The sequence below is a fragment of the Strongylocentrotus purpuratus genome, unplaced genomic scaffold (assembly GCF_000002235.5).
Source record: "Strongylocentrotus purpuratus isolate Spur 01 unplaced genomic scaffold, Spur_5.0 spur5_scaffold_19, whole genome shotgun sequence".
NCBI classification, from domain to species: Eukaryota; Metazoa; Echinodermata; class Echinoidea; order Camarodonta; family Strongylocentrotidae; genus Strongylocentrotus; species Strongylocentrotus purpuratus.
The window spans coordinates 33,518,822-33,544,876 of record NW_022145604.1 but is presented as its reverse complement, the minus strand read 5'-3'; the positions used below and the strand labels follow the sequence as shown (position 1 = coordinate 33,544,876).

The 26,055-nt window shown below is 37.3% G+C and overlaps 1 protein-coding gene across 1 annotated transcript; it reads right to left on the bottom strand.

Annotated features, from left to right (window-relative positions):
* Positions 1-19,117: 19,117 nt before the first annotated feature.
* On the bottom strand, positions 19,118-22,191 carry LOC115925894 (monocarboxylate transporter 12-like). The gene is made up of 3 exons (XM_030989941.1): positions 22,113-22,191; positions 19,734-20,666; positions 19,118-19,251 (listed from the first exon to the last, which is right to left on the bottom strand). The coding sequence occupies exons 1-3, from the start codon at positions 22,189-22,191 to the stop codon at positions 19,118-19,120; spliced, it is 1,146 nt and encodes a 381-aa protein (XP_030845801.1).
* Positions 22,192-26,055: the final 3,864 nt, after the last annotated feature.

Here is a 26,055-nt window from a genome sequence, read left to right as displayed (position 1 = left end):
AGACCTTGAAAACAGCCAGGGATTTTATCAATTTTATTATTTAATTGTATAATGCTGATAAGTAAGCATTGGACGTAAAACTTCATATCCAATTTGAAGGAATTGAAAAATAATGCCTTATCCGAGGGGGACAAGCACGTCGATTTGGAACCCGAAACCTCCTCGTTACGAGACACTACTACTGAGCCATTAAACTTCCAATAATAACATTTAGATCGAATGGCCCTAGTAGTATATGATCTTATTTGTAACGAAAAATATCATGTACATTAGTCGAAACAAATCAGGAAAAACAGGATCTATTTACCCAAAAGGCTTTAGTCCCTCCCAGGACCAACATCCCCTCATTGTGCCGCGGCCTCTTTCAGAATAAGTGGACCCACCCTAAACCAATAGACTAACTTCCATCACATGACAAGATATACGCTGAATCATCACAATTATGAGAAACGCCGGACAAATGGCTTCATGTGATTGGCTCATTAGGTAGATAGTGGGCGTAATCTAGGCCGATCAGAAGGAAACATCATTAAACATATCTATATCAGGCAAAGTTTTGTTAGGACAGGTCACTGTCGTCACTCCTACCCACCAACCAAACTTTGTTTGCTCACTTTGAGACATACTATAAACGAGTGAATTGGGGAAGATTGAGGGCATTTTTCAAATCTAGAATTGTATTAATAGTCTTATTCATTGATATCTATTTCTATGTTCTAACTTACGTTTTTTACACTAAGTCTTAACTCGTAGTCTACGAGTTAACGCTGTACCATGTTATTCTGTTAGTGAAATACGCCTCAATCTTTTCTCCGTTTTGTAATATAATCATCATCTTGCTCATCTCCCCTTTCATTTTACATTGTAACTTGGTGTGGGCAAAGACAACAATTAACAACATGTATTTATTGCAACAACATCAAAAACACGCATCACACAGGTGCTGGGTCCCTTTACTTTGCCCATACAGACCCATTATTTTATGAATTTAAAACATGGCTATCTTTGATATAAATGCATACAGAGTTTGATCTTTATATTTAAATTCACAATTAACCTGCTTCATGATTCATTTAAGCATTTCTTCGTATCAAATAACATTTTCTATTCTTACCCTACTCGGAATTCATGATGAACTAACATTTAATATAATCTATCAGCACCCATTACTATTGCTTATAACTCCGGTATAGTTTAAATTTAAATTGTCCATGTCAGACATATCATCAACAAATTTTTCATTTTCATTTCATCATCATTATCATCATCTTTATCACCACCATCATCATCATCATCATTTGTTTTATCATTTACCCCACCCCGGGCTATCAAGCTACTAAGCAAGCGCTTACTGTGATAGCCCTTCTTCTGGAGTTTTATAAATGAATAATTGTTGGAAGTGTGTTATCAGTTACGTTTTGTTTTAATGTCATTATTTGTGTGAGTAGTGCTGTGCAGCACCTGATGGTTGCTCTCACAGGCTCTCCCCTTTTTCCTGATTTTCACACTTGAATTGTCAATTTCATCGAGTGATTTTTATATCAGATGGAAGGGAATATCCCATAGACAAAAACTATGGATACAGCTGTAACGAAGAAGTTTGCAATCTCCTTCAATTTTTGCTTGATTTTGGTTGTGATTTTGTTCCAGAGTACTCAATTTCTACATTGGACTTCTACATACAGCTATTCATCATCATCATCTTCAATCCAGCCCATTAGACCCTTTCAGACTATCTATCCAACCAAGCCTTTCACTGGAGAGACAGATTATGCCAGCCCTTCTTTTGATACTTTTGTTGCTAATCTTCACTCCTTTGATCTGAAACCAAAGTCATTGCGTTCAGGCATGACATTGGGTCTGAGACTAATCCAGTACTCAGCGTTGTATCTTCATGGATTGTGTCCCTATTACTACCCTGAGGACGAATGTAGTTTAGACAGTGACGTCTGCTTCAGTTTACAGTCCTTAGATTTGTTACGGAAAACTTGCTCTGTTCACATACAGCACCAATATTCTGTTCCCAGCTCGCGATATTGGAAATATAGCAAACGGAAAAGATGGAGAAGACGTGGAAAGAGAAAAGGCAAAGTCAGTCTTTTTCAACCGATTCCAGTAATAGTCTCGATTCAAGACACACGACATCAATCACAACAATATGTTGTATCACCAGCTCGTAGCACAAGGGCAAATACAAACCTCATACATCTGACACAGTCAAGCAGAAAGTCCAGTGACATCAGATCTCACTCACAGCCCCATTCTCTACTGAGAATCGGCCAGTGGAATGCTCGATCAATGAACAATAAAACAACAGTTATATGTGATCTTGTTCTAAGCAATGACCTGGACATTCTGGTATTGACCGAATCATGGCTTTCGGGAGATTTTCGCGATCATTCCATCATTGCAGATATCAACAGTACTCTACAGAACTACAATGTACTACACGAACATCGTCTGACGCGGGGTGGAGGCATATGCATCATATATCGATCATGTCTCCAATTGACACAAAATACCTCTACCAAATTTGCATCTTTTGAACATATGGACATGTCAGTTCGTGTCTCTTCTTCCATTCTCTTCAGAATGTGTGCATTTTATCGGCCACCTCCATCATCAAAGAACAAACTCACGTATGAAATGTTTGTTCGAGACTTTTCATCCTTCTTGGAATCGGTGACAATTTCTGAGCATCCACCAGTCTTGTTGGGAGATTTCAACATACACGTTGATAATGGCAGGGATAGAGATTCCAAGACATTTCTTGATATTCTGTATTCAGCAGATCTCTTTCAGCATGTGAAAGGATCTACTCACCGGGCTGGGCATACACTAGATCTTTTGATTTCCAGGAAGGAGGACGACAACTTTGTTCTCAATACTGATATAATTTCTGGATTACCATCTGATCATTTAGCTGTTTCCTGTACCCTCAACTTTGATCGTCCTGCACCAACTAAGAAGCGAATTGCATGCAGGAAGTTTCGGAGCATTGACCTGGATCAACTCCGGAATGACATCCAGAACTCATCTCTTGCAGCAACAAATGACACAAATGCATCTGATATGGCGGACAGATACAACTTGGTGCTCAAAGATTTACTTGACAAACATGCACCTGAAAACCTGACACTAATCTCACTCAGGCCGAACGCTCCTTGGTATAACGAGACGGTCCGCGAAGCTAAGCGGATGAGACGGCGTGCTGAGCGCAAATCTGCCAAATCTGGCCTGGAGATTGACAAACAGATTTACGACGTCCAATGTAAATCTTACAATGATATCCTGTGTGCTTCGAAATCGCAATATCTAACGAATGAGATAGCACAGAGTGACACTAAGGGTCTGTTCCAGATTGTACAGAAGTTATCCTGTCCAAAATCACAGCAGGTCCTACCAAACCGAGACTCCAATGAGGATTTGGCAGACGAATTTGGAGAGTTCTTTCATGATAAGATTGGCGATCTTGTCAATAGTCTTGAAGTATCCTGTAATACGATGGACTTCGGTAGTCAGCCTACCTCAAAAGCAATATCTCAGTTTGAACAGGTGTCTGAAAGTACTGTTCGAAAGGTAATACGGGAGAGTCCTTCAAAATCATGTCAACTAGACCCCGTGCCTACCTGGTTGATGAAAGAGTGTTTAGATGAGCTCCTGCCATTCATAACTGAACTTATCAATCTATCCTTGTCGTCCGGAATAGTACCCGCAGCATACAAGAAATCTCACGTGATTCCACTTCTGAAGAAGAAGCAATTGGATCCAGATGAATTCAGGCATTACAGGCCAATCTCCAACTTGATGTTCATTTCAAAGGTCCTTGAGAGGATTGTCACAGCTCAACTTCGTGCATACCTAGAGACGAACGACCTGTTCCCGTGTATGCAGTCTGCGTACAGACAGTTCCATTCAACAGAGACTGCCCTCATCAAAGTCTACAATGATCTGCTACTGGCTGTCGATAGAGGGCTAGAGGCTGTTCTGGTTTTGCTTGATTTCTCTGCTGCTTTTGAAACCATAGATCATGCCAAATTGACGTGTCGTCTGCGTCATGATTATGGATTTGATGGAAAGGTACTGCAGTGGCTTGCTTCTTACCTGGAGGACCGTCATCAAGTTATTGTTGTCAACAGAGTTCCTTCTAAAGCATTCCCACTCCCCTGGGGTGTCCCCCAAGGATCCGTTCTAGGACCTCTGCTCTTTTCACTGTACACGGGTCCGCTCAGTGAGGTCATCCATGCTCATGATGGCGTCATGCATATGATGTATGCCGACGATACGCAACTGTACATAGTGCTCAAGCAAAGTGATGCTTCCAGTTGCATTTCCAAGCTCAGCAGATGCGTCAGTGACGTGAAAAGCTGGTCCTGCGGCAATAATCTTGTGTTCAACGGCACAAAAACAGAAGTTATGCATATAACTTCCATGTTTCGCGATTCCAGTGTGCTACCTGATCTTGACATGGATGGCACAACAATCACTCTTTCCCAATCTGCCAAGGATCTGGGAGTCACGGTGGACAACGTGCTAAATGTGAACCAGCATATACGCAACGTGTGTCGTATCGCAGCTTTCGGGATCCACAAAGTTGGAAAACTGCGAAAATTTCTGGATCAAAGTTCTACTCATCGTCTTGTTAATGCCCTTGTAACTTCCCACCTTGATTACTGTAATGGACTATTAATCAATCTCCCTAGCTCTCATTTAGCCCCTCTTCAACATATTCAGAACACAGCAGCACGCCTCATCACACGTACAAGAAAACATGAACACATCACACCGATCATTCGTTCACTACACTGGCTCCCCCTCCAACAACGTATCAAATTCAAGATTCTCATGCTGACATACAAGGCCTTTCACAAACTTGCTCCCTCATATCTCTCGGCACTCATCACTCCTAAAACTCGTACTTCATCTATGCGTCTCAGATCGTCATCCACAGCACATCTTCATCTTGCCCCAGGCCCTCGCACCCACACCCGCTATGGAAATCGTGCCTTTTCTGTCTGTGCCCCCCAACTTTGGAACAATCTTCCCCATGAAATACGCGAGTCCCCAACCTTAGAGACATTCAAAAGTAAACTTAAGACTTATCTGTTTAATATGTAATGTAATGTAATCATATTTTGTTTGTTTAACTATAAAGCTTTATGTAAATATTAACTATTTTGATTGTATTATTGTTATTAAGAATTTGTTATTATAATTATGTATCATGTATTATATTCTTGTAATTTGTAAGTTAACATTACTTTAATTTTATTTTTTGTTAAGCGCTTAGAAACTTTGTATTAAGCGCTATATAAATGTAATTTATTATTATTTCTATTACTACTATATTTTGTACACGTCCCAAAAAAATGTAAATGTTATAACGCTGAAATGTTATTGGATTTGTGTGTATTGCAGAAAAAAAGTATATGAAATTCATTTCAATTCAATAATGACCATATCTCTCATTTACTTTCAGATCTGTATCTTAAAAGGCATAGACGATTTTACTGGGCACTTATTCATGGACATAGGTTATCCCTCAATCAATGTCACTTTGCACAGGTAATGTTAATTAATGAACATAATATCACAAATAATTTTCGTTTGAAATTCGATCAAATCCAACCTACAGAGTATCTGGTGTAGCGCCTTTTCCTTTCAGATTTGTGAACGCTTCACAACTTGCTCCACACCGTAGTATATGTTCCCTTTAAAGGGCTTGGGTATCTTTGCCTCAGATTCTAAACAAAAATCCCGTAATGAAACACTTCAAAACGAACAGTTGACGTGCTTAAGGTAATTATAAACTTACCAAGATACCATGGTCTCTAACAAAATCAGACGGCCTTCAAAAGTTTACCGAAATGGTCGACATTAAAATAATGAAAAAATGAAGCTGTTCGGATTATCATGCTGATAGAAAAAAATGTTTTTAATATTAATTTCAAATAAAAGTAATGAGCAGGAAGTTTGTGTCCATGTTTATGTATATCGATGGACTTATTGTGGTAATTTTGGTCTCCTGCATTTTAAAGGCATCGTTTAACAATGTTACAACGAGATGCATGGCCCTACGTTTTATCAGTGTCTGTCATATGGTTTAATATTGAAGCCCTTAACAAAACTCGCTCCAAAATGATCATGAAGTGCCTCAAAAAAATAAAAATCTTTGAGTGACACGTTTTACCCTACTCACTTCCCCCTAAAGACTGTAGTGTTATAAAAACCATCAGGAAAACGAAAAATAAAATTTTGATTTTCAATCATAACAGGCGATCGGATTTTAAAAGTCATGGGATTCCTGACTGACCTAAACATTTATAATATGTCCAATATATGTCCCATAATTTATAATTATTCCTTAAGCAAATTAACTTTGCGCAGGTAATGTATATTACTGATTATTATATCACAAATACTTTTCGTCTAAAATCTGATCTAATCCATCTTACAGAGTATCTATTGTAGCGCCTTTTCCTTTCAGATTTCTGAGGGATTCTCAATTTGCTCTACACCGCAGTATAAGGTCTAATAAATATTAAGCAATAATGAAACCCTCCAAAACGACTAGTTGACGTGCACTCGAACAAAATAAGAAGGCCTTCAAACGCTTATCAAAATGGTCCACATTAAAATAATGAAGGAAAAAAGGAAATTGTTCGGGTAATAATGTTGAGTGATTACATTTTTTTAAATTTAATATGATTTCCAAAGTAATGAGCAAGACGTTTTTGCTCATTTTCATTTTGTTGGTATATCCATTTTTTTATTTTGGTAAAACTGGTGGGAGACAAGTTTTCAAGATTAAAATGGAAAATGAACCACTGATGAATGATTTGCCAATTATAGGCAGGGCGTAATTGCGCTCAATTGAATGCACGCAACTTGAAATGGATTGGCAAGTTGGCAAGTTGGCAAAAAACTTATATAAACACAGTGGTGTAACAATGGATACTTTGTCATGCATCCTGTATCACAATGGGTTCCATTTTCATCCTTGATTAACGTCCTCCATGAGCACACCATGACCAACCCCTCCCCCCCCCCCCCCGAAAACAAAGTTTTGTTCGTTTGTTTCATTTATGCTGGGGGAGCATCTGATATAAAGTAGCTTTGAGAAGTGAAGAAAATAGTGAAACGTAGAAAATATACACAAGGCCTTCATTTAGCCTGCCATGTTAAAAACGCATCCGATATCAACAATGGAACAGAATACATCAAAATCATTTCAATTTCAAGGAATACAAAATAAGACAGGTATGCGCTTACATGAAAAAAAATCAATGTTAATTCAAATTAACATTTAACGAAATTAACTGATTAAAAGTGCAATTTTGAATAACAATCTCCGCCGCAAATATTGTTTGCGCTGGATTGAATGATTTTTTTAATCAAATTGACTTAAAAAGCTGGAAAATTGGGCCGGGAAAACCTGTGTTGTTATCAATTGATATTCATTTTCAATGTTGACAGGGCCAGCTGCGTCATTGTGTGAGGAGTACGGATCAGAAAAAACGAGATAATCTTCATTCATCTTCAGACTGCCTCCTGACTCGTTCTTGATCTGCAGCAGATAGCATGTGGTGGTTGACGGCAGAAAGGAGAATATACCCGACTGTAAACTCTCCCTCTCATCTAGATACCTTAACTTAAAGTACTTGAGTAACTTACTTATTAAAGTACATTATAGCCATACCCATAATAATGCTTTGTCATAATATTATAAACTTTTTCTGAATGACTATATATAATAATAATAATAATAACAATTATAATAATAATAATAATATTAATAATAGTAATAATAATAATAATAATAATAATTATAAGAAAAACGTTGCTTATCAAGCGCTATAACAAACAAAGTACAGTGACAACCAATTACATATTCAACAAAACATTACAAATAAACCTACAAATTACAATAGTTATGAAATATAAATCAATGTGAACAGAGTAAGATAGTTATCAAAAGCAATTTTAAATAAATGTGTCTTACGACAAGTTTTGAATTGGTTGACAGTCTGACAGTTTTAGACATGTAAAGGTAGTTTATTCCAAAGTTCAGCAGAAGATTTGCAAAAAGAGCGATGATCATATCAATAAGACTGTTGGATAAAAACCTTACCGAGACAATATTCCGTCCTATCCCGATCATTTTAGTCCGGTTTATCCTATCATAAACATGATTAAAGGTGGTAGTCAACCTTAATAAAGCCATTGCCTACTGGAACTGGTGATATCAAACCTATGAGGAATATAACTATTCTCTAGTCAACGGGTTAAATTTCTCCATTGATGTACTATTGTTCTTTGCATTATTTATCATATTTGTGCATATTGAGATAGGAGAATCACAATGTCGGAATTTGAACGCAAAGTTTCACGCAATTTGCAGTGCCCTGTTTGTTTCGAGTTGCTTAGTGACCCGAAGCAGTTATCATGTACACATACTTTCTGTAAGAAATGCCTTAATGATATTCTAAAAAGCTCTTCACAAAATTATCTAACATGTCCCATCTGTCGAAGCGAAACATCTGTAAAAGGTGGCGATGTCTTAAATCTAAATACTAATGTTCCTCTTAAGTCTCTCATTGATGATGTGAGAAATAGCAAGCAAGTCTGTGAAATTTGCGACACAAACTTGAGAGCTGTACATTTCTGTTGTGAGTGTGGTAAGAATATGTGTAACACATGCCTTGAGATTCACAACAAATGGCCTACTCATGTCAAGCATAGAGTTGTGAGAGTAGAAGACGTCAGAGAGGGAAGGGTGGTCCTCGAAAAAGAGGTTTATTGCCAAGAACACAAAGCAGATAAACATAAACACATCTGTACTGATGTGTGTATCACCTGTAAGAAGTTCATCTGCTTGAGATGTAGGTTGCTGGATCATGAGAATAAAGGCCACACAGTTCAGAATATTGAGGAATACAATGCTTCTGCCAAGACACAAATTGAATCTCTACAAGCAAGAAGTAAAATAAAAGTTACAACCGTCAAGAATCACGTGACCTGCATCAATATTCAGAAGAAGCGTGTCACGGATCACATTGCCGGCAAAAAAAACGAAATCAACAATAAGTACCAAGAATCACTCAAGAAATTAGACGAGAGGAAAGCAGCATTAGACAAGCAGTTGGACGCTCAGAAAGTGGAATTGTGTAAAAGATTGGATGAGATGAAAGATGATGATGAGAGGTTGATTACAAGTATTGAGAGTGCGAGTGTGTTAGCGGGTAATAGCATGAAGGCTCCATTAAAAGGTGATATCATTGTTATTCGTGATTCACTGTCTGGTGAGCTGAAGAATGTACTAGATAAGGAGGATCCAGAGACTAAGCTAGCTACGGATGTAGCTGATCGTGCAGACCAACTGATATTCACTCCTAACAATCAATGTGATCAGTTGAACATTGGTGAGGTCAGGTTCATGAAATGTGAGTTGGAATGTAATGTAGAACTCTCTAAGAAAGGCAAAATGAATGGCATGGCTATCGCACCCGATGGAAGGATGGCAGTGGGATACAGCAGCAAAGGAATTGATATCTTCTCTGCTAATGGTCAGCTGCAGAAGACAGTCCTCAAGGATGCCGTGATCCGTACACTAGGATACCTGTCTGATGGTCGTTATGTCGTTCTTAATGGCAGAAATAACATCACACTGTACACACAGGAGTCAGAGAAGCTGGATGTGAGGTTTGATACTCTGAGTTATGATGAAAGTGGGACTGGTAGTCTCACTGTAGACAGTAACGATCTGATCTATATCGGCTACTGGATTACCAAGAAGATTCTGGTGTTCTCACCAGCAGGTGGGAAGGCGATAAGGGAGATACCATGCCATGGGTATACACCTCAGCAGATCACTAGTTATAATGACACATTGATTATGAAAGATGTTAATACAGTAAGAATAATTGACAAAGATGGCAATGTAAAACACCAGGTAGATAAATGGGGACTAATGGCAAATGCTGCTGTGACTCAGAATAATTCAATCCTGATCGCTTGGGTCAAACTTGATGATGGGTTGGTTAGTATCGATGAGTACACCAACGAGCTGAAACACGTCCAGACTCTAATCTCTGATCACAAGATTATGAAGCCTAAGACAAACTGGTACTATCTCCGCGAGTTCCGATCAGGGGAGATTGCTTTCTGCACTCCTGATAGACTCTATATATTCAAACTAACAATCACACCATGTAGTTCATGAATAATATTAGTCCAGTATCAAGCTAATACACAACTATGAAATTGTTGGCAAATGTCTACTAACGTGATGTATTATGAATTTCAATTATTCTCTAGAAATACAAAATGCATACTAACATGACTAAATATGTAATTAAATTCGGAATGTATGATAACGTGATGTGACGTTATGTATTTTGACTCTCAATTATTTAAAATTATGTGTAGGCAAAATAACTTGAAATACAAAACGTATATTAAGCATGACTAAATGTTTAACTTAATTCAAAAATTATTATTTCAATCACTCAGACTCATGATTGTGTCCACGTTTTCTTTAATTCGCGTTGAAAGATACATTGATCCCTTCCGATTCTTAGATTGAAGAGGCGTCACCAAATGAACTGTTTTCATTAATCATTGCGCATTTACGGCAAAGTACCACTGGACTACCCGTGAAATAAATCCAGTCAATTCAAGCAAAACAGGCACTAACACCATTATAAGGGATAGAGCAACGTCGATCTGGCGCTGCTCAGAGGCTGCCGGGCTCACGATCAATTGGGCAAAAAGAATTTCCATTTTCGGTTTTACTTAATAAGATTTGGAGTGGACTTTAACAGATTATTATGTTATTATGTTTTTATTATATATCTCACCTTGTGAATCACCTGTGTCCTCGAAATTTAATATCTTTTGTTAATGTCTGATGAAATAAGGTTTACAGTAATAACCACAATGAAAAAACCTACCATGACCTAAACAAATGCTTTGGTTATCAAGTTCAGTATGTAAAACATAAATCTAATTATGTATAATGTGAGATTTTGTATTATCGTATAGAAAAGCCTCTGACTAACAGACTAAAACTTGCTGAAGATCACATCACTGCAATTGGTATATTGGTCTATGCACAAATTGTGAATCGAAGTCTTCAGCTATATCTTGTCATATTTGGTATTTTAACAGCGATCTCTTTACAGGAGATATTCCTACTATGATATTCTCCCAAATTGACATACAAAGAATGAGGAAACTCAACAATTATTTTTCGTTTTTACCAGGACTCAGTCTTCTCTTTGACATTCTTTTTTGGACAATGTAAATTGTTTCGTAAGAAGAACAACAGAACAAGGATTGTTTATGTGAATGTATAGAAACATGTATTACAACTATAACCTAAAATGTTCTGTATGTGTATGAACAAGTTAAAGAAATTGAGACAAATTTATCATAACATGAAATATGAGGTAATGTAAAGTATATCATAAACATTGTAGAAACTATTATCACAACAATACTTTTGTCTTTCTTTCTAAACCTGTGTATGTATCAGTCTATATTTTGAGGCGAAAATAAATCGTTTTATTTGAAAGCTGGTAAATCCCAAGCAAGAATATTGTCACTCTTAATGTAAGGATATGGATCAATTATTAAAGTGCTGCTGCTGTTCAAAAGCTCATCCTACTTCCTTTGAAAGTCTCATTTTTTGCTAAAGTTCGTTTTAAAGATGATAGAATGAACAACAAATAACTGCCAGTAATTCTGCTAATTGTTGCGAATGATGATGATGACCTGGGTTTTTTTTGTCTTGCTGTTTTCTGTATATTGTTTTGGTTGTTGTTCGTTTTTTGTTTTGTTTTATTTTTAAAATTTGATTCTTGAAACAGTAACCCTTATACAAAATACAAAAGTAAATACTTAGTTTCAGCAATCCACATGCATTGTTCATGGTCTGTTGTTACGTTTATACAAATCAAATGAATGAAAGGAATATAGTGATACTGGCAGTGGTGATGTTGATGTTGACTATGTGATAGTGATGTAGAATAATTGATTGTCTATAGTTATGATTTAAACGGAGTCGAATGATGATGATGATGATGACGATGATGATGAAGATTATGACGATAAAAAACATTGATAGTAATGATGACAGTGATATCATGGCAAGGTGTATTTTAATATAATAATGACGTAGATAATGTGATATTGTTGATAGCATAGATAATGATAGTGACGACATGAGCGATGGGCATACTGATGATGACGATGATGACGATGATGAAATTACGATATAAACATTGAAGATGATGATGACAGCGATACCGTGACAAGGTGTTTTTTCTTCAAATGATGACGTAGATGACAAGGTCGGGGATGAAATAGATGATGATAGTGATGACATGGCCGATGGGCGTAAGGATGATTCTGATGATGTTGATGAAAATATGTTGATAATAATCATGTAATTTATGAAGATTATGATTATTAAGATGTCATCATCAACATCATCACCACCATCATCAGCAGCAGCATCATCATCATCAGCAATCATCGTCATTTTAAATTTGATATCATCATCAATGTCGCAGTTTAATAGGTTACACGGCAGACCCGCAACTCAGACTTACGTAAACGTCATGTTGACATTTTGTTTTAGATGGCGCTCTTTAAAAAAGTTGTATGGTGCGATAAGATCTAAATTGGCAAATCAAGGCTATTTTGTCCTGTACGTAATGCTATGGTCACATTACCAAAAAGTAGCCTGCTCGGCGGCCGAGCGGCGAGTTTTTAACCAATTATGCCCGGCTGCTGCCCGGCCACCGAGCGGCGGCCGCCCAGGCACCGCTCGTTTTTAGGGCATCGCTCGGTCGCCGCTAAAGTTTTAGCGCGAAGTTAAATTTTGGGCGGCGCCTGCTCATTTTTCACTCGCCGCCCAAAATATGCTCGGTGCCTGGGCGGTCGCCGCCCGGGCACCAACCTAATCGCTGGGCGATGCCTAATTCCAACAGCAACCGAGCAGGCTACTGATCGGTCGGTCGCTGCTCTGATTTGTGACCATAGCTTAACCCACGAAAATATATCATATCGATTACTCTACTTAAACTTAGATCAAACAAATAATCAACTTAATTGACACTTCTATTTGCATTAATTCATTTTCCTGTTCATGTTCTTTTAAATTTTGTTTAGGGGGACGGGGGTGGCCTCATATGGAAACGTTTGCTTGTTTTTGTCTCATAAAAGAAGTTGACCACGAACTGACACCCACACGGTGTTGAGTGCTCAAGTTTCACAGGCCACAGACTTCATCGGACAGGTAGTTCCATTATGTGAATGGGTAAATTAACTATTACAAAATGAGGGGGCATTACATTGTACAATAGGGACACCATTGTTTTTATTGTGTAGAACATACTCTTTTATTGACTTACTTATTGCATGAAACTATAAAACCAAAATGCACGTTTTATTCTAACAATTGGAGTACAAAGAATAATAACAGGTGAATGAAATGCATAAACACCACAAACACCTGGGGAGGAAGCATTCATAAATTTGAATACATCAATTATGTATTCAAATACGACTCCAATGAAACTATACAACCAAAATGAAATTTGCGTTCTGGCAATTGGAGTACAAAGAATAATAACAGGTGAATGAAATGCATAAACACCACAAACACCTGGGGAGGAAGCATTCATAAATTTGAATACATCAATTATGTATTCAAATACGACTCCAATGAAACTATAAAACCGAAATGAAATTTGCGTTCTGGCAATTGGAGTACAAAGAATGATAGCAGGTGAATGAAATGCTTCAACAGCAACACAAACACCTGGGAAGCTATAGGAAGCATCCATAAACTTGAATAATTGAGTTGATAAACGACTCCGCATGTGGACGTTTGTTGGAGCAGAAAGCAGTGGATTCTTAACAACACGAACCCATTTAACAGAATGTCGGAACGTAAATTAAATTTGGCGCGGTTGGAAAATGCATCTTTCTACCCTGCGACTTTAATGGTACGATCCAGTAACTTAAAACAGTAAGTTTTGGGTTTTATTTAATGAGTAATTACTCATTAAATGAAACCCTAAACTTCAGTGTTATCAGAACAAATATGTAATATCTTACTCATAATTAAAAAAAGATGTATAAACATTGTGAAAGTGTCGCATTTTACGATAAAAGACACCGATTTAGCGAAGATGACGTCATTAGTGCGCTTGCATCAGGGGATTCAAGGTCAAAAGGTCAATTCAGACACTGATAAGTTTTTGGTCGAGCCTTTTTGTTTCCTTTATTCCGACAAAATTATACAATCAATCAAAACAAGTTTAATAGCAGAAGAAAGCTAACGATTAGTATTTTCATTAACCGCTTGCCCCAAAGTCGCTTGACCACAGCGAAACGAGTGAGAGCTTGCTAGAGCGGCCAAAGTGTGATTGAAACTCGCTATTTGCTCTTCTCCAACGCAAAAAGAGACGACATTGTGCTGGATAAATGTATTTTTCCGACTAAAGTACAGAAAATTTGCATATGGTCTATACTTTATGAAATGTTACCCGAGTGACTTCCGGGCGCCCCAATGCTGGAAAGAAACGCACATTTTAGAAAACTTCACTTTTTCATGGAAAAATGCTAATTTGTTCTGTGCACGCAAGTCAGATTGAGCGGATGATACAACGTTTCCATATGGGTGGCGGGGCAGGAGGGGGACTGCAATGAGTGAACAAAGCACACGAATGGCTCAAGAATATGATTTAAGGGAGCAAAAGAAAAAGAAGGAACATATTTCTCCTTAGGGGTAGTATTTTATTTGCTTAGAAGGGCGATTTTTTTGGAGGGGCATTTTTGTTGGTCCCAGATCCATTTATACGCAGAATTTGGCCAACTTGGTTTCACTTGGTCACAACATGGCGTAGATTATTTTGTCCTGTGTTTGCCCATCAAAGCAGTATTCGCTATATGTTGCCCAACTTAAACTAGGTTGGTCACACTCTCCTAATCAATGGTTCTTATGGGTCCTGTTGTGGGACGCCCTCTCCCACTTGGTGAATTTATATAGAAATCGAGCATTCATTGAAAAATGACCCTTGTGAATAAGGGCACCCCCTGCAACAGCCAGCCGGCCTGTCATTCACACACATGGTACGGTATGGTACACCCTCACACAGCTCAGCGAATGTACAGTCTTAAAAGTGTTATGTTTAGTTTACTAATAATCTTGAGGCAAGCGACAATTCCGCTGAGGTAGAGGAAAGGTAATATAAAAATGATCCTAATACCGAGAAGTTATCCGGCGATCGTACGCCTTCGGTTCGTCAAAAAAAAAAAAATCTCCTTGCAAGGGAAATAAACTTTATTCAATATAAAAGCTACGAAAATACTAAAAATGTCCATGTTTCCTGTCATGACTGTGCTGACAAAGGCATAATTGATACATCAAATTACAATGTTATCTAGAATGAGGGATTTTAGATCATGAAATCAGGTAGGGGAAATATTTGGGCGAGCTGTCCGCAAACGCACCCACTCAGGGTATTGTGCAAGTTGTCCAGGGACGGGCTGCCTTTGTGTCGAGTTGTCTGGACCCCTGTACACCTACCATCGCCTGTTCATTGCCTTCTCGCTTTGACGAACAGCCTTTTATTCATTTCCGTGGACTACTACCGCACACGTACCAATTTTAAAGGGACACACCTCATTTGAATTGTTTATTCCCCTTAAATTGTTATTGTGTGGTCACACTACGTAGCACATGGGAACATGCTAACCCTCTTCCGCATTTACTTCATAGTTATTATCAACTATATATACTTCAATCACATTTTAGGAAGTATAACCAAAAAATTCCGATCCAATCAAACCCACATAGTATTTGGAGTAGCGAATTTTCCTTGAAGTTAAAAAGAGATGCAAATTTTCATCCAGAACGGATTGGTTTAAGGCCCAATTACACAATGATAAAACACTTCAAAATGAAAAGACAATCCATGCGCTAACAAAAAAGTGAGCCTTCAAAAGTGTCCGAACCGGTCCATTTAAAATAATGACTAGAAGATATTATTCGGATGATGTGCCAAATTTCGGTTAAAAGTTCCCACATTGATGAGCAAGACTTTCTCTCTGTGTCTCCCTCTCTCTCTCTCTCTCTCTCTCTTGTCCGTGTTTATATCACAGTGTATATCTACTATTTCTGTTTTGTAATGTTTTTAATGCTGGTGAGAGTTAATTTGCATTCAGTATGCAATATTTTAGGTTTCAAAAAGTACTACATCCAATTTCGGTTCCAAAAGGTACTACCTCCACAAAAGTAAAACAAACATAAATTCATGAAAAATATTTGTGCAGACTTAGATTTTATTTTAAAGTGGTTTTATACTTGTACATGTATCATACAATAGTATAATCAGCCAAAATATCATTCCAAACTGACATTGCTTATGCCTAGGTCACAATTGCAGTGGCGGCCGTACGGTCTAAATTATCTACGGCCAATAGCAAATATAGGACCGCCGCAGCATTCCCACGGTCACATACGGTAGCGGTCACATAATGTTAGGGTAGCCGCACGGCGCATTTTGAATTTGTGGAGACTGACAATCTGCGACTTCCGTACGGCCTTTGAAGTGATGACGCACGGTAGCCTTAGAGCGTCCCTGCGGCGGCCCTAGCTTTTTGACAAATACTAAGGCAGACGCAAGGTAGCCGCATGGTGCCCGCAAGGAGGCCGAAGGTGGACCATACGGCGACCGTGCGGTCAGAATGATGCTAACGCTTCATCCCTGGTGTATATAAAACGCAAGGCTACCGTACGCCCGATGTACTGGAACCGCTCTATGGCATGGCTACGGCGTGTCTAAACCTAGAAATGAAAACAGTTATATCTCCGCGTTATAATCCTACGGCGACCCGTACGGCCTGTAAAGATAGGGGTATGCCCTAGGGTGATCATGAGGACACCGCAGATTTTCTGTTTGCTCGACAGGAGTACATTCCTTAATTTTCATTCTCATCTCAATACATGGTCTTTAAGGTCTGAAATGAAATTACTGTAATACCAAACATGCATTTTATGACTAATATACTACAGATCTGTGTAAAAGATCTAATTATACATTAAGATCATTTTTTTAAGAACAGCATTCATAGAAACGTCATAGAATGTACTTCAAATAAATTTGATATCATTCAACTTTACGGTTCAAAACCTCATTCCGATCGAGTTTTAAGTTTTGAGTTGTTAACAACCAAAAATGTCTAATGATTGTTTATATTTTTTTATTTTACTTTTTGTACACAAACATATATATTTCTTTATCACACTAAGGGGCTACTAGCTCCATGAAAACCAGGATATAGCCATATTCGATAATTAGACCTTATACTGCTCGGCTGACCGCCCCCCTCCCCCCCAATTCTTTTTTTTTTAATGACGAAATGAAGAAAAAATAAATAAATTATTGAAATAAAATAGTAATTCATTCTATTCTTTTTGTACTCAGATTCCAGGCAAAAACTCGATTATAAAAATAATGAATTAATAAATAAATGAAAGATGAAATAAATGAAGAAATAAATCAGCAAATACTTAAATAAATAATCAAGTGAGTGACGAAATAAATTAACATATATGCATAAATGAATAATGAACGAATAATTACAAATAAAGTAATGATACAGATGATCGAGGCATTGTTTGCGATAGTGCAAAATCGACTTGCGCCAAGGTTGCTTATGTGATGTTTGAAGTAAACAATTGGTATTTGGGTATTAATTCGGTGTTTGCAGATCAAAATAACATCCCTAACAAAAATAATCATGCCACACATATCAAATATCAACGAACATTTGTGCGCGTGTGTGTGGGTGCGTGTGACTTTACCCTTTGCAAAATGCATATTCAATGCATTTCATTTGATACATTCATTTCATTCTCTCACTCCGCAAATCCCATTATAATACATACTGTAGGCATCACTTTGGCGCAAGTCGATTTTTGCATTCTCGCAAACAATGCCTCCTGTTCATCCCAGCGTGAACACATACCACACAAAAATGGTACCAAATGATTTGTGATAAAACACTCATTCATAAGATGTATAATAATTTACTGTTCATAGATGATTTCAAAAATAATTAGCAGTTTTCTAGGTGTAAACTTTTTTTTGACTCACACGGTATTATTGACAAAATAATATTTTTCGTAAACTGCCTATGGTCTTACTAGATGGATGAAGCAAATTATCTCAAATAAAAGTATTTATTAAAGCAATTATCATACATTATAATAATATTTTGGTATGGACAAAGAATATAAAGTAATATGTAATGTACTGGTTACTTCATCAACAAAATTACATAACAACATATATACTTTTTTTTATCATGAAAATCGAGACGATTTTTCTTGAAAGCAATTAAACGTTCCATTTTTTTATAAATGTTTAAGAACTCGTAGAAAAAAACGAAATAGTTCAATAATGTTTTGTTTTTCATGAGTTTTTTGTTTAAGCCGTCCACACCATCACTGAGATGTATGATGGCTTCTGTTTTCCAACGGCTTGCCACACCTTCCTATCTTCGGTTAGCCTAGTGGCTTTAGTAAGAGAGTCAAGTTGTCTGTTGTTGCAGTCCGTCTTGATGCAGTCTGTCCATCTTTTAGCTAGTCTTCCCCTTGGGCGGTTGCCATGTACATTTCCGTTGAGAAGGATGTGGGGGTATCTTTTTGAATTCATTCGGTTGATATGTCCAAAGTATCTCAGTCTTTTTGTGGCAACCCTGTCGATGATGGTTTCTTCCATGTTAAGTTGTGTTCGTATGTGTGTGTTTCTTTCATGAGTAAATATTACATATTTTGCGAAAATAATAACTGTATTGACAAAATGGAAATGATTAGTAATAAGAGTGCTAAATAAAATTATTCGTCTGTGTACAAAACATTACGTTGATTTTCTTTTCTATTGACCGTGAAAATATATCATTCCATAAAGCACATTTTATTTTCTCCCTTTCGCTATTTGTGTCCTTCCGTTTGCCTCCCATACGGTGGGGGTGAATAGGACCCCTAGCTATGCCACTGACGATAACCGGTCCAAGAAATTGTACCTCCTGCCCTTCATTAACGGGTGGTAACCAAGGCGACCATCCAATCCTTGATGATGGGAGAAATGATGATGCAGGACTCCAATATATTAGCTGCTCCAAGCACACAGAACATGATATCGAATGACTTCGTGATATCGTACAGAAGCCCTGTTTGAAGAGAAAAGAACTTTTTTAAACTCATGATGTTGCCCTATTATTATATATAATGACGTGTTTGTTTAATTCACTATAAGTAAAGATGTGTATTATTACTGTGTTTTAGATACGGAAACAAAAATGTCCCACGTGTCACACGTGTGGATCATTTGGTACATTGCCTATAAATTCAGAGTTAATAAAGGGGAAAAACGATTGCATCTACCTGTCAGCAAAAGGAAAAAAAGGGCTTCCTGATACTCTATTAGTCATTACGCTGCAGTATGTACCGTTACCTCCTGACTATTTTTTTCTTCAAAAATAGTTTTAAAAAAATATATAAAAAACGAACATTACCGTGCAGTATGTACCGTTACCTCCTGACGAATTTCTTTTAAAAAATAAAAAAAATAAAAAAATTAAAAAAAACGCACAAAAACACGAATAGGTAAAAGAAACAGACACTTGTTATCCGTTTGTAACTATGTACATACCAATGAGCAACGCCCCGACTGTCTCCCCTATACCAAAGACGAGTGATAAGAAAGACAACGCAGCGGGGAACCTTTCGTCCGAGACAGTGTCCTTACACAGAAGGTTGCTACTCATGACCTTTCCACCCAATGCGAAGCCATTCATGGCTGCTAAACAGCTAAGAATGGAAAAACTTTTAGTGAAGAAATTATAGAAGAACGCTACTGCTGATACGATACAGATGAGGCAGTAGGTGATCTGGGGTTTCAGATTGAACCTTGCAGCCTGGAGACCTATCGTGAGCCTTCCAAAGATGTTCCCAGCACCACCAATGGTTGCAAGTAGGACGGCTTTCTCGGGGCTGATACCCTTGGCTTCGGCATTGGGAATCAGGAAGACAATCCATCCATAGTAGGAGACGGCGTAGGTGAATAAAGTCATGCAGATTGTGATGAAACGGGGACACTCACGGAAGATTTTAAAATCGAAAGTATCCAGGAATACCTTTTTGGCAGCTCTGGCGATTCTGGCGTAAAAGACCCCAAGGCCATTGCGATCATCAGCATCATCATCATCATCATCATCACCCTCATAATCTATGTTATGTTGGTCAACACTCACATGTTCGTTTATCAGGGACACAGTTTCTTCATGGTCTTCTCTGACCTGAGATCTGATGGCTAAAGTTGAAGGTTCTCCCAATACACGCCTTTGTTGACCAGCTGACACCATTAGTAACCCCGTCACACACATATGCAAGTTCAAGGCCCCTAGGATAAGGATCGCTCCTCTCCAGGAGTAAGCCACGACGAGCTGTTCTGTAAGCAATGGGAGCGTCATCATACCCACACCGCTGCCCAGGGTGACAATTGTTGTGGCGATCTCGAAGTGATCTGGAAAGTAGTCAAGGACGCTGACTTGAGAAGGCAAAAGAACTACGCTATATCCAAACCCTGTTTAAAAAAAGAGAAAATAACATTACAGCAATTATTTTGATAACGTTAGAAAGGTTTTTCCCCTCGCGTACTCCCTGCCATTTACGTTAGACTCCTGGATCATTTTAATCAGTTCAATATGATTAAGACCATAAAGGTGACCACATTGGGCCTAAGAACCAGGTGAAATATAACTGACACAGTAGACAATTTTTCATACAATTCCTTCATTAACATGTTTAAAGCAGCTGATGCTCAAATCAAAGCAGCCACCGGCCCCCTCAAATTCGATAAGAAAAAATATAGAGTGTAGAGTACGCTTCGAAAACTGTATAAATCCACAGACGCATGACGGAGGGTTATATTATAATAGAATTGATCTTAATCTGAATGGCTTTCGGACAAAACACACTTTACAATATTGGTCAATTGTTCATTGAGCATTGAAAGAATGGCAAGTGGATACTACATAGACTGTCGTATGTTTTATCACTTTGTTCAATTTTCAAAGACTACAGAAAGTTCGGAAACAAGATTATGTAAGCAAGAGCTCAGTGATCAATTAACTTGCTTTGATGAGAGTGCGTCAGGGGTATACTTTGCGTCTATTATTATTTTCTATCTATGTATTAAGAGAGTCGTAGAAGTCCTACCTGTCAAGAGCATTAGTAGTAGAAAGTGAATTCCAGATGTTGCAAAATAAATGAGGCTGAGTCCTGTAGCTGCAATGCTACTGCCTGCAAGGACAAGTTTTCCTGCTGAAAACCGCCTTAATAGAGGAATATTTATAACCGCTGTGAAATAAACAATTTAGAGGCAGGAATCAATTAGAAAATGTATATTTTTAATCATAGTAAATATGTTCCAGAAAAAAATGAAAACATATTGCTTTCTGGCAGGACAGATTATCGAAAATCTTACGGACTGTCTTAAATGTTATTGCTTTATTTTTTTGTTATGGATCAGATTATAAATGACGTGACTGATTCCGCGATGCGAGATTTATTAATTGGAACGCTTTACAGTAAACATCGCTAATACATGTTATAGTTTTTATCAATCTAAAGGGATTTACTCCATTGCTATAGCACATGGGGCGTCATGCGCCCCCATTGACTTTATTCTTTAAGTACATGCATTTAAAAAACCACTACTTTAGGGGATAGTTAAAAATAAATACTGTTTTTTTTTTTCTAGTCCCATTATTTGGAAAAGTCTCCCTTTAAGCATTCGTTCCTGCACCTCAGTCACATCATTTAAGAGAAATTTAAAAACTCATTTGTTTTCTTTGTAATTGTTATTTTTTAGAGTGTAATGCACTTGGAGAGTATATAACTATTCTGTTTTTATTTAAAATGTAAAGCGCCTTGAGCATGTTCATGTAAAGGCGCTATATAAATACCAATATGTATGTATGTATGTATGGTTATTATTGAATGGCCATCGTAACAAGAAGCATCTCACCAAAGCATTGTGCTACACCGTGACATAGTCCAATAGCTAGTCCTACGACAGCGAGAGACGTTTGCAAGTCTTCCGTCATTTTCTCAAGGAACACGCCCAACGATTTTAACGTTCCGATGTCAAAATATCCGACGGCAAAGAGTCCCACGAGAATCAACCATCGTTTCGTTGGTCGTGGTCTGCTCTGCGTGTCCATTATTTTCATTCGAATTTAACCTGTGTGTAAGTTCATGGTAGCACTTAATACCTGGGTGTAACAATCAGGAGGGTTTTTAACTAGATTGGTTTAAAGGATTAATCAGTTCGAAAATGTTGAGAATGTTCTGGAAACTTGACTTCGTACAAAACACTTTTGGCTAAGTATGGGTCGGGTTAGTCAACACTGGTGAATCAAAATAGTACTAATATAGGATTTCCCGGCCAAATTCGCGAGTTTGTCATTCAAATTAAGTTGTCTTGCGTTCAAATTCGACGGTTTTAGTGCAGTCAGGTATATCTCGGGTTTATATTCCCTTTTCTAGTTTTCAAATCTATGGAATTTTCGTTAAAATCTACGTATGTTTCATTCAAATTAATGAACAATGTGCTTCTTTCGCTATTTGGTCATTCGATTTGGCGCAACACGAAAACGCGACGGTGTACTTCTAACATTCTAATTCATTTGTAGCATTCAAATTAGCACTTTGTGCACTTCTCGTTTATTACACACTTTCTATAGCTCATTCTTTTTCTTTCAAGATTGTTTTTTCATGTGTATTTCATCATATTTCATTTTCTTGCATTTATACACTTATACCTATTAGATTTATCTAATATTTATCAGCATTTAAGTTTGATTGTTAAAAAAGAAAAAAACGACTTGCATCTACGGACCTGATGGTCTCAGTATATTTGTTAATGTTCATGAAAGAAAGTTGTTTGTCTCATGTTTCATCATTAATTTATCATAATTTCATCATAATTTCATTATGGAAGAAGGGTACAATATTGTGACTGGGGTAGGGACTAGAGTCAACAATTTGAACATGATTCATTATTTAGCCATGTCTTTAGCCATCGATCTGCTGGCGGGCAAGTAAACTATGAAACTCTTTAAGAAAAACAGAGGGGTGTGTTGGGTATAAGAGACGATGTGAATTAGTTTTGTAAAATTCCGAGTCTGTAGTAAAAAGGAGCGATTGAGGGTACCCCCACCTTCCCCGGGTATATGAACATGTCCGTGCAGAAATGCCATATCCCTTGATTTCGCTCTTTCTTTACTTTATGTCTGATTACACCCATCTGCATTGTCCTGGAAATAAATAAATGGAATAAAAGCTTAGACCCCAATGGCAAATCATGCATTTTAACTGCATTATTTAAAAACTGTAAAAGTTTGTTGCAATTCTTCACCTTAACATTCCTAACTTGAATACAAAATATTACGAATACGAATGACAGGTGTTAATTCGAATGATAACAATTACGCTTCGACAAGTGAATATTAATTTGAATGCTAGTTGAGCAGTTTCTAAATTGAATAACAGATCTATGAAACTCTTCGACCAAAATCCTAAATTAAATACTAAAACTGGAAAATTGAATGATAATTGGCAAGGCAAAGCCGATCTGCGCTAACTTAAATGCAAAGTAAATGAATTCGAATGACAAACACGCGAATTTGGCCGGGAAATCCTATAGTAAAACTGCAAATGAATAATTAAATCAATTATTCATTGAGTAAATAGACCTAGTCATTTTACCTCCATGCATCTACTTTGTCTGATTGAAATACCTATTGTTTGATGATTTAAGAAAACGAAAGCAAAATCATTAATTGCAAGTAAGCTCAACGATTTTTTTTCCAGACGACGTATTATAGTCATACTCGGAACTTGTATCAGAATTTTAATGACTTTGTTGATACATACCTCTCCAAAGATAAACGCTGATCACGAACCGACAGCTTGCCATGGTTTGTCCTATATAGCAACAAATATTAGCCACTTTCATTGATGAAATACAGTAACCTGCACTAGGTGACTGACGTGCATATAACTGCAACTGTAACGTTGGCTTCTATGAAAGAACTGCGCATTGGTACAGAACACACAGTTTTTATCAGGCGCTATACCTCATGTACCTATCAAAGGCATCTTTTGCACTTTTGTGTTCAGCGTATTTGTGCATTATCAACTTGCATTGTTAAAACGGTATAGGTGGTCAATTCAGACGAGAAAAACTATGACTGTATATGGAATTTGCATTTTTGTGCTCAGTGTCTGTGTGTGTGTGCATTATTAACGTGCATTATGAATAACAGTAAAGCCGGTGTATTCAGACAAGAAAATAAAGACTGTATATGGAAATTTGCACTGTATAGTGTTCAGTGTGTGTGTGTGTATATGTGAAGCATCAAGTGATCGTGGTGCTTTCATATCAAAGCTAACTGTTGTATGGTCATTATGATTATTATTTTATGATTAAATGATTATTAGACCATATGGATAGTAGACAAATGGATATTAGACCGACTGGCAATTAGACCAAATGGTAATTAGACCAAATTACTTTTAGCCTAAATGGTCATTTGACCTAATGATAAGTAGACGAAATGAAAATGAGACCATGTGGATAATAGATGAGCTGGGTGTAGACCGAACAGCAATTCACCCAATTACCGAGAAACTTCTCTTATTCTTTATTTCAACCTCTGGATAATTCACAATCCGTAACACAGTCTTGCCACGATAAAATATCGAATACATGAAAGACTTTCTAAAATATGAATAAAGAGACAAAAATGTGAAAAGCATACGGCTTTATTCGGTTCTTGCAGTAAAGCTGGCCTTCGGCTATCATTCCAAAGTCTAATTTGTTGCATTATGACAATCTCTTCCTTTAGTGACAGGCAGTCTTCAGCCTCCACGATGAATCCAGTGTTACCCTTTCCCGTTTCATAAAACGGGTATTCCTGATAAAGTGTCAAAATAATGTTTTCCTCGGCAGATCATAAACATCACATTTCATTATCGGATGAAAACGGTATATCAATCAGGGGATCAGTTTGCTTGCAATCAGCTGAATATCATCGGGTCATAATGCCAAGGTTGATAGAAATATGAAGTCTTGATTACTTATCTTCACGGTTATTTAAAGTTCTAAGGGAGAATGAATGTGGAAGCAAGGGATTTTTTAAAAGTTTGCTGCATGATAACTCCGCTACCAGACAGAATTTATAGTAATACTATTATACTTAATTTGTGATAACTCAAAATGATGATCTTTACATCAAATTTCCATTCGATAGATTTTATATATATTTGTTATTCACAAGATTCAAGATTCAAGATTTTATTGTCCATATAAAATACAGAAATTGTTTTCCATTGGTGTAACATGTAATATGTAAAACATAAGACAACAATATGGGGTCGTGTGCTGAAAGCCAGAAAGGCGTCAAGACTCTCCTCCGGCTTTCAGCACAAAACATAATAAGACAGTTACAATGTATATGACTTTTACATAGCAAGAATTTTAAATCCAATTCTGAATCACATCATGAATAAATTCAGGTATGAATATAAATGAGAATATGAAAGTAGAATAGGAGCAGCATCACAATCGAAATACGAGCAGAAAGAGAAAGAAAAAGAGAGCTCAAGCTCGAAGGACTGATAAAAGAGAGAAATGTAGGGAGAGTTGGTAAGGGTAAGGGGAGAAATAGAGAAGGAGAGATGGCATAATTTCCAATGAGATTATAATGCATGACAGCAAATACATGGCCACGGTTCACTGTACTCTGTTCAGTCCTTTAATAACACGATCGCACCTACTTTCGTAAAATCAACAGGAGGCAATTCACACAAACTTTATGCGTCACCTATTGAAATGTGCGAACGCGACAATGATGTACAGTAAAATCTATCTATTAGGTGAAACCTAATACCAAGGGGAAACAGAA